We start from the raw sequence: 9780 nt of genomic DNA, 5'->3' as shown, positions 1-9780 counted from the left end.
GGTAAATACCAAGAGTTCTCTGAGAGATCTGATGGGATGTTAACTGGTTGGATTAAGTGGTTAAGATTGTGAAATGTAATGGAAGCATCCAGTGTTAACTACTTTTTTAATAACAAACATGTGATTGCAGGTCAACCAGCTTAAGAAATGATGGCTGGCTCAGACTGGGCACCTTCCATGCTAAAGTAACCCTAACCACCAGTCATAACTTCACTAGCAGCAGGTGAGCTTACCTGTGCAGTGAGAGTGTGTGCGCAGTCCTGCGGTGGAAGTGTGAACAGATCTGCACCCAGACATTCCTGAAATGTCCGTGAGCTTCCAGAGTTTCTGAACTGTTCATATGTGTAAACACTGATACCATAAACGAGGTAGCTTATGTCCAGCGATGAGGTTGGAGGCAGTAATGTAGCATCGGAACTCCGTTCCTTAGCTTTGAAATTAGGATCTACGTTACTAATTGTTGACAATTTGACCAAATACCAATCCCGGGCCTCCTTGATATATTTGTCCCTGTACGGTGTCCTCTCATCATTCTTCTTTTTCTCCATACTGGCAACTGAGTAAACGGTTTTAAAAAGTAATACTAACTAAAATACTGCTCGTTGTGTTGCTTGTTTAAATCCAAGATGCAACCAACATGGCGTGGGGGGTGGGGGGTGGGGGGGCAGAGTCGGCAAGTTAGGTCACGTGTCTGACACAGATGATAGCCTGGATACGTGGGAGGTCCTGATGAATGGATGGTGGAAAAGAGGAGCTCCAGAAAAAGAGAGCAAGCCGAGAGCTGTCATTTTCTGTTGAGGCACCGACTCCTCTGGAGTCACATTTCTGCCTAGCTAAGCGATAGGCTAGTGAGAGTCTATCTTGATGATCTTGCACCCACCCACTCACACTGTGCCTCTCTGGGTCAGGGCCTACTCCCAACCCTACATCTACTGGAAGTCGCAAATGTCTACCAAACATAAGGTACGAAGGCGCGTAACCAGTAGTCCCGTGTGCAGTATTGTTATAGGCGTGAACCAACTCTGGTAAACACTCTGCCCAACGACTCTGCTTCTCTATCTCTAGGGTGCGGAGCATATTCAAGAGTGTCTGGTTAAACTGCTCCACGCTGCCGTTTCCCGTGGGGTGGTATGGTGTGGTACGGCTTTTAGCTATACCATAGGTCTCACAGAGCTGCTTCATTAATGCCGACTCAAAATTTGCCCCTTGGTCAGAATGAAAACGAGTAGGGCAACCGAATGGCTGAATCAGGTGAGTCCATAGTGCCCTAACTGTAGTCTGAGCGGTCTGATCACGGGTAGGAATCGCCCATGCAAAACGAGTAAACAAGTCAGTGGCTACAAGGATATTCTGATAGGCATCATCTGGCCGTCCTAGAGAGAAGTAATCTATACCTGTTACTTCAAGGGGGTAGGACACCGAAATGGGGTGCAGGGGAGCCCTAAGCTCCGACCCCCCTCTCGGCAGGCTGCAAGCGGCACAACCCTGATGAAGCTGCCGTACATTCCTCTCCATGCCTGGCCAATAGAAGTGTTGCCTTATTCGGGACAGTGTCCAATTAACACCAGCATGGGCAGCAGCTTCGTGAACCTTCCTCCAGACCTCTTGGCACCTCGAACTCGGACATACAACCTGGAGGCACTCTTCATATGTATGCTGATCAGTCACACTCTGGCATAGTATGTTATCTTTTATTCTCAGTCTTTTCCACTGCTGTAGCAGTTTCTGGGCTCTGGGGGGGCAATACTTGCCGTTCTGCCCTTTGTGGTGCCACCCCTGTTTCCACATACCTTTTTATTGCTTGGAAATCAGGGTCCTGTGCTTGTGCCTCTTGCCATTCTTTGCCAGCCCACGAGTCACTCCCTCCTTCAGGGCTCAGGATGACCGCTGCTGAGATGGTCTGCCCCTCTGTTACATCATTTTGCCTGGTGGAAACAGCAACTGGGAACCTAGAGAGAGCATCTGCATTTGCATTACTTTTACCTGGGCGATACTTTATGTCATAATCAAAGGATGCCAACTGTGCTACCCAGCGTTGTTCTACTGCACCCAGGCGAGCAGTCTGAAGATGGGCTACAGGATTGTTATCAGTATACACAGTAAATTTCACACCAGTCAGGTAGTCCTTAAACTTTTCAGTCACTGCCCACTTTAATGCCAAAAGTTCCAGCTTAAATGAACTGTAATTAGCATCATTCTGTTCCGTGGGATGCAGGCTACGGCTGGCATAGGCTATCACCCGCTCATATCCGCCTTGAACTTGGGCCAGCACAGCTCCAAGCCCTAGACTGCATCTGTATAAACTTTAAAAGGGAGTGCGTAGTCAGCATAAGCCAGAGCAAGAGACTGAGTCAGAGCAGTTTTTAAGGTGTTAAATGATGTCTGGCATTCAGGGGACCACTGTACCTTCCGGTTTTCAGACCGCTTGTCAACAGTTATTCCAGTCAACAGATGGTTTAATGGGCGTGCAATTTTGGCAAAATTGGGCACAAAACGCCTGTAGTAGCCTGCAAGCCCCAAAAAGGCTCGTACTTGCTTGATGGTTGTAGGTGTGTGCCAGTCCAAAACCGCTTGGATCTTATCCGGGTCTGGTTTCACCCCACTCTTATCCACCACATGGCCCAAAAACTTTACTTCAGGCTGTAAGAGCTTACACTTGTCGAGGTGCAGTTTTAGTCCATGCTGCCACAGCCTTCTAAACACCTCGTCCAAGTGCTGCAGATGAGAAGAAAAGTCAGCAGAGTAAATGATAATATCATCTAGATATACCAGCAAGAACTCGGTTAGGGGTCCACTCAGGCACTGCTGCATCAGCCGCTGAAAAGTAGCTGGCGTGTTACATAGTCCAAAAGGCATGCAGTCAAACTCATACAACCCCAGTGGTGTTGTGAAGGCTGTCTTTTCTCGGTCTTGTGGACCTGCCAATAACCACTGGCCAGGTCGAGAGTGGAGAACCATTCTGCTTGGGTCAGGCTGGTCAGAGTCTCTTCAATCCTAGGCAGGGGGAAAGCATCTTTATGCGTCACTGCGTTCAGTTTTCTATTGTCGACACAGAATCTCCAGCTCCCATCCTTTTTCTTAACTAGGACAATGGGCGCGGCCCATGGGCTACAACTCTCTCTAATGATCCCCTTTTCCAACATATCCGAAAGGAGAGATCTCATTTCTTTATACATCATAGAAGGGAGTGGACGGTACCTCTCTCTGATGGGTGCAGCGTCACCTGTGTGGATTTTATGCTGCACCAGGTCTGTGCGTCCAAAATCTTCATCATGTCGGGCAAACACTTCCTGCCACTTACACAGCAAGGCTCGCAGTTCTCCCTGTTGCTCTGCAGACAAATCAGGCCGGTTAGCAAAGCCACTCATCTCCTTTGAGAGTTCCTGGTTGTCTGAGCCAACAGAAACGTCCACCAGGGCAACTTCCACAACAGAGTCCTCCTTTAGGGAAAGCTGCAATTCTCGGGGTCCATGAACATCTGCTTCATCCACATGGTACAGCCTCCCAAGCTTCTGGTAGCGCCCTAGCCTCAGTTGATAAGCATGGGGGTTACAGACTCTCAGTGGGACTCTACCCTTCTTTACCACTGCAATGGTCCGTGCGACTCCAACACTGTTGGCGTCTGGAAGCGCTTCTACCAAGGAACAGTAGTCTGCACCTCCAGGGCCCACCTTAGCCCGGCCCCAGACCAACACTTCGCTTTTTGGGGGTAAAAGGACTTCCTGTCTACTGGCAAGGCGTACATACCCCAAAAGCCCATCTGCCGCCATGGTAGCCTCGACACGTTGGCAGGTAGCAAAAGCATCTCTCCACTCTGGACGGCTCGTCCATTGCTGTAGAGGGAAAGTGCATGTTTTGGGCTTTTTAAACAGCATCCCAGCAGGCGGTCACAACATTCATACCAATAATAAGAGGGTGCGTACAATGTTCATCTTCAACTATCACCACTCCTCTTCCTGGTATCTCTGGTGTCTTCTATCTTGAAATCTAATACTGCATAGTTAGTGTAGGGGATTCTAAGACCATTTGCTGCCGTTAACTGTAAATATACAGGGGTGTGCCCAAGCTTAGCCTGGTGATAATGTTCTTCAAATAGGCTTTGCCTCATTAGCGTAACTTGTGATCCTGTGTCTAACAATCCTGACAGTTTCACTCCTTCCACAATTACGCCAATAGTTGGGCAATGTCCTATGAACGCTTCAGTGACCCCTCCTACCTCTGGTGCACTCACAACCCCTGCCACATGGGCCTCAGCAGCAGGGAGGTCTAGTTTAAAGCAGCGGGGCTGACAGCTGACCCTTTACAAACCCTGGCCATGTGTCCAGCCTCCTTACAACGATGGCAAATGGGCCTACCTTGATCATCCCATTGGTTACTTTCCACCTGTGACCGCCGGCGGTATCTCCTTGTCTGTGTTTGGGGTACGGACACAGGTGCAGCGGGCTGGAGAAGTGGTTTGAGCTCTTTTAGCAACTCCTGTGCGAGGCTGCTCATCTGGGACTTCACATCCTCCAAAATCTCTTGCTTCAGGCTCTCCTTCCAGCTGGGCTGTTGGGGCGGCCTCGGGAATGACTGTGAGTTATTTACTGCTGTACATATTACCTCTGTCTGGTGGCGGCCATGCTCCACATCCAGCAGTAAGGCCTCTTTTCTCACTGCGGCAAAGTCTTCGTCTGGATGTCTGCGAGCATAGACTCTCAGAGCCTGGGCCAATGGCCCCTCTTGTAACCCCAGTAGTAGTTGGTCCCGGAGCGCCGTATCAGAGGGGGCATCACCTGGGTCGTGCCGCCGCAACCTGTGATACAACTCCCGCAACCTGAGAATGAATGTTTGGATGGGTTCATTAGGTTTTTGTGTAGAACTAAAAAACTGCAACCTTAAAATGGGCAGAGGGACGTGATCACCATACAGGGAGTCCAAAAATGCAAAAATCTTATTAACACGATCCTTCTCATCATCTTCCAAAACAATGACTTGCCGTTTAGCTTCTCCGGCTAAAGCTCCCAGAACAATATCAACTTTTTTAGCCTCCGTTAGTTCCTGGGAACCAAGCAACCCCTGAATTTGCTCCTTCCACTCACTGTAGCTTAAATCACCTCCTGGCCCTTTAAATTTTGGGAGCCAGGGAGCACCGGGGTACACAGGCATCATCATCATCCTCTTGAAGCTGTTTCCCCGCTCAACCAAACTGCTTTCAAACCCGTATCCTGCCGACAACGCCAAAAAAATTCCTATGTGACACGGGTGGAGAGCGAGCAGGGTGAACGGAGAGAAACAACGCCAAATGGTGGGTGAAAAGAACTTTTATTCTTCCAACCCACCAGAATTGTAACAGGAAACAAATTAAAATCAAGGAGGCTAAAGTCCTGGGAAAATAATAAACAAGGGTCGGAGGTCCAGGTAAAGCAGCGCAGTGCGGGTAGTTGTTACAGCTGTCACTCTCGCCGTGGACTTCTGGAAGAAGAAGGGAGATTTCTTCCAGTACTCTGTGTCTGTAACCTCTACCACAACAGGCTTCCCTTGACAAGGGTTGCTAAAGGTGCAGTCGATACTTACGCGCCAGGCAGAGCCTTCTGCTCTGCCCCTGCGTGTCTTTCACGTAGCAACCCCTTCCTTTTGTTGTGTGGCAGCTTCTCCACGGTACTCCAGCCCTCATCCACTTCTCGGTCTCCTGCGCACTGCTTCCAGCCTCCTTTACCCCCTGTTGCCAGTTACTTCTCCCTTCTGCTGTCACCAGATCCTCTTTATTTCCAGGTGCTGCCCTCTGGCTGGCTCACACTGGCTGCTGACAGGCCCATCAATTTGTCACAGGTGGGAGTCAGTTCTCCCCAATCAGTCTGTATGCCCAAACTGAGTGAACTGGCATCCGATTAAAACCAGATCAAAACCAAGTAAGAAACCATGCAATGAATAAAACCACACTAGAAAAAGCCATGCAATAAATACAAATAAAAACTGTATAAAAACACCAAATAAAAGGAAAACCTTTAAACATATAATAAAACAGAACGTTCACTTCAACCCTGTGACATATATTTAAACTAAAGCAGCATCTAGAAACCAAACACCCAACACTGGGAAAGCAGTTTCTATCTACTACAACACTGTGATGACTTCAAAAACCACCAAAAAAAAAGTCACGAGAGGCTGAAGTTGGGCCTTTTCTCTTTGTCCGACGCGCACATAAAAAATCCGCTGAGATCCAAAATTATACGTTTTATAACTTTATTGCAAAAGAATAAATTTAACTTAATACAACGTGTACTAACTTAATCCAAAGCGATTAATCACAGCGATTAACTAAGGTGGCAGTCAACAAAGAATACGGTGACCCACACACCCTCTCTCTACCAGACCAAAAACACACACATCACAGGCGTCTTAATTAAACTAGAGAACCACCGCCCAACCATGTGACCAACCTAAACCATAATCACTGTAATAAACTAATACAAAACAACCCAATAAACAGAAAATATAACATTTAACATTCTTAATATTTATGGCTCCCACAAACACAAGCGCGCGCACACACACACACACACAGCAGCGGGTAAACCAGCGAAATACGTAAACCTTACCACTGGATTTAATGCAAATGTGTAGAACAGAAAAGGGCAGGGCTAACGGTTTAGTACAGCTAGCTTAACCTTCGAAGTACCAAGTACTGTCACGAATGATCTGCCTAACGTTCATTTAATTTTAAGACTTACAGGGTTTAAATTATTTGTGGTTTACCTGTTTCATGTGTTGGCCAGAATCTTGCTGCCCATTGGCAGCGACCACAACTGAAGAGTTTCTCTCTTCTTTAAATAAAAAACTGTCTGATTACCATTTTTGACCGCTAATAATGACCACTCGAAATAACACCAGAGTTCAGATTAGGGATAAAACGCCGGGCTTTTAGCCAACACGGAGGATTCCCCGCTTCCATAAAATTCCTCAGTGATTGGTCATATCGTACCTGTGTTGCATTCACAAATGCCAGGAAATTACAAAACTACCATCTTCTTTAATGTCATAAGGTGGCTGAGAGAATGTAAACTTATTCCTTCTGGTATGAAAAAACATTCGGGGCTTGATGTGAAATGTTCGGGGCTAGAGCTGGGAACGCCCAGGCCAGGCGACGCCCCTGGTCAGCGCTGACCAAACACAGCACTGACATTTTGCACTTACCGGTAGGGGCGTCCAGCATTTGACAGCAATTCTTCTGCCCGCCTTAATTACAGAATGAATTTCCAACTCTTGTTTTTACTTTCCTTTGTTTCCTTCTAACATAACCCCGCCTGTAAACTATGTCGCATCCAACGCTGACGCAGGATCCTCCTCTGATGTGTTACAGTGTATGCTTATTTATTTGTTTCAAGGTACTTTGCCCTCCTGCATGCTGCCTAATGGCAGTGCTGCTCCGTTAATACATTTCTGGGACAATCCGTCCGACTAAATTCTTCCAAGACCAAAATAATGTTCACATACGTTTCTGCATGTCATATTTTATGCTATTAAATCCCTTTAAAGGCCTCATTTGTGCAACAGAGTATTGTGGCCTGCATATGTGTATATCTACCTCAGTAGACAATAGAAAACATCATCAATACCAGCTGATCTGCTGGGTGACCAGTTTACCAGCTGAGTAACCAGTTTATCAGCTTAGTTACCAGTTTACCAGCTGAGTGTCCAGTTTACACCTTATGTGACTTGTTTACCAACTGAGTTACCAATTTACCCCCTGAGTGACCAGTTTATCCACTAAAGGACCAGTTTAACTGCTAAGTGACCAGTTTACCCACTGAGTGACCAGTTTATATATATATACGTTAATAAATGAAAATACCCTGAATTAGTCAGATTGATGTTTATTTGAATATCACACAGTTTAAAAAGCTGTTTACAGTACTTTTAAAGTTCAAGCTGTTAAAACGTTTTAATTTAACATGGTTTAAATGTCAGTATGAGGGATATACTGACACCTTGTGGCACAGTTACAGATTACAACCAAATGGAGAAACTTAAACGTGGACATGAGAAATGTGGAAGGCCTGCTCACCGGCCAGTCTTTGGTAAATTTTCCCAGTCTGAGCTACTGTAGCGTTCCAGCTGTGCAAACATGACAGAGTGATGACCTCTGCTTTTAAGCTTATAAAAAGACAATGATTCATACATTGACACTATATTCATAAAAGTTAATGTATTTCTACCAGCAGGTCCTTCTAAATATTACAAACAGGAACTTTAATGAACATACACGTTGTCATAACAACAATAAAAAAAAGAGAAAAACAAAACAATTGATCCACCCAAAATAAAATATGAACCTTAAATTCTCTTTGGTTGCTCGCCAAGCGCCCATAACGTGCATACAAATGTATCCCATGTTGTCTTCAGATAGCACCAAACATGAGGGTGTGAGCATGTTTTGCAGGATTGCTGGATGTGGTGTGGATACCAAACAAATATGAACATACAGTAACTCACCTCTTCTTTCAGATATGTTTATATAACAGCGTATGCACTGAATAGTAAAGGTGGTACAGCACAGTGTAAAACAATGAAACTAAGATTTTAAAGATTTTAGATTATATGGTAGAGCTATAACACACTACATTTTCGGTAAGTTTCTCATATTATTAGATTAGTAAATTTTTCATATTTACTTTATAGCTATCAAAATGTTAGAAACAATTTAACTCAAACTGATTTCTTTCTATGCAGGAAGCAAACGCTTTGGACCCAAGTTCAGCCACATGGAAAGAATACAGAGAACAAAAAAAAAACAACAATTTGCTGTCATCCAGAATACAAACATAGTCATATGATTCTCTGGTGAGTTTTCTCTTTCTAAGGCACAAATGATCACACTTAAGCCTGGTACACAGAACAATTTTTGGGCTGTTTTTGTCCTAATTTTGCCTCTTCCCAACCTCGGACAGCAAACACCCGATTATCGTGAGATTTCCTTGTCCAATCATCATTTGGTCTGTTGTGTGTTATGAGCAAATTTGTCCTGATAATCCGCTCCAAAACGGGTCGTACCCGACAATCGGGAATTTTGAAAATGTTAAATATTATAGAGACGATTTCTGAGGAACACAGACGACTCGTGCATTTTGACTGCTTGGATGGTGAGGTTTATTCTACTTTTTTTTACTGGTTGTTGCTATGGTTCTTCTACATTTTTTACTGGTTGTTGCTATGGCTCTTCTACGTTTTTTACTGGTTGTTGCTATGGTTCTACGTTTTTTACTGGTTGTTGCTATGGTTCTTCTACGTCTTTTACTGGTTGTTGCTATGGTTCTTCTACATTTTCTACTGGTTGTTGCTATGGTTCTTCTATGTTTTTTACTGGTTGTTGCTATGGTTCTTCTACGTTTTTTACTGGTTGTTGCTATGGTTCTTCTACGTTTTTTACTGGTTGTTGCTATGGTTCTTCTACATTTTCTACTGGTTGTTGCTATGGTTCTTCTACGTTTTTTACTGGTTGTTGCTATGGTTCTTCTACATTTTTTACTGGTTGTTGCTATGGTTCTTCTACGTTTTTTACTGGTTGTTGCTATGGTTCTTCTACATTTTTTACTGGATGTTGCTTTGGTTCTTCTACATTTTTTACTGGTTGTTGCTATGGTTCTTCTACATTTTCTACTGGTTGTTGCTATGGTTCTTCTACGTTTTTTACTGGTTGTTGCTACGGTTCTGCAAGGTTTTTACTGGTTGTTGCTATGGTTCTTCTACATTTTCTACTGGTTGTTGCTATGGTTCTTCTACGTTTTTTACTGGTTGTTG

The 9780-nt window shown here is 44.9% G+C and overlaps 2 protein-coding genes across 2 annotated transcripts; both read right to left on the bottom strand.

Annotated features, from left to right (window-relative positions):
- Positions 1 to 2040: 2040 nt before the first annotated feature.
- LOC121646052 lies at positions 2041 to 3840 on the bottom strand. Its single transcript, XM_041994930.1, has 4 exons — positions 3199 to 3840; positions 2919 to 2994; positions 2533 to 2715; positions 2041 to 2073 (listed from the first exon to the last, which is right to left on the bottom strand). The coding sequence occupies exons 1-4, from the start codon at positions 3768 to 3770 to the stop codon at positions 2041 to 2043; spliced, it is 864 nt and encodes a 287-aa protein (XP_041850864.1). The 5' UTR covers positions 3771 to 3840.
- A 426-nt stretch (positions 3841 to 4266) lies between these two features.
- On the bottom strand, positions 4267 to 5431 carry LOC121646051. The gene is made up of 2 exons (XM_041994929.1): positions 4910 to 5431; positions 4267 to 4816 (listed from the first exon to the last, which is right to left on the bottom strand). Exons 1-2 carry the CDS (start codon positions 5155 to 5157, stop codon positions 4267 to 4269), a joined length of 798 nt encoding a protein of 265 aa, XP_041850863.1. The 5' UTR covers positions 5158 to 5431.
- Between the last annotated feature and the right edge of the window lie 4349 nt (positions 5432 to 9780).

This window comes from Melanotaenia boesemani, chromosome 9 (genome assembly GCF_017639745.1).
Source record: "Melanotaenia boesemani isolate fMelBoe1 chromosome 9, fMelBoe1.pri, whole genome shotgun sequence".
NCBI classification, from domain to species: Eukaryota; Metazoa; Chordata; class Actinopteri; order Atheriniformes; family Melanotaeniidae; genus Melanotaenia; species Melanotaenia boesemani.
Note: the sequence above shows the minus strand (reverse complement) of the source record. Positions and strands in the feature narration are given on the sequence as shown.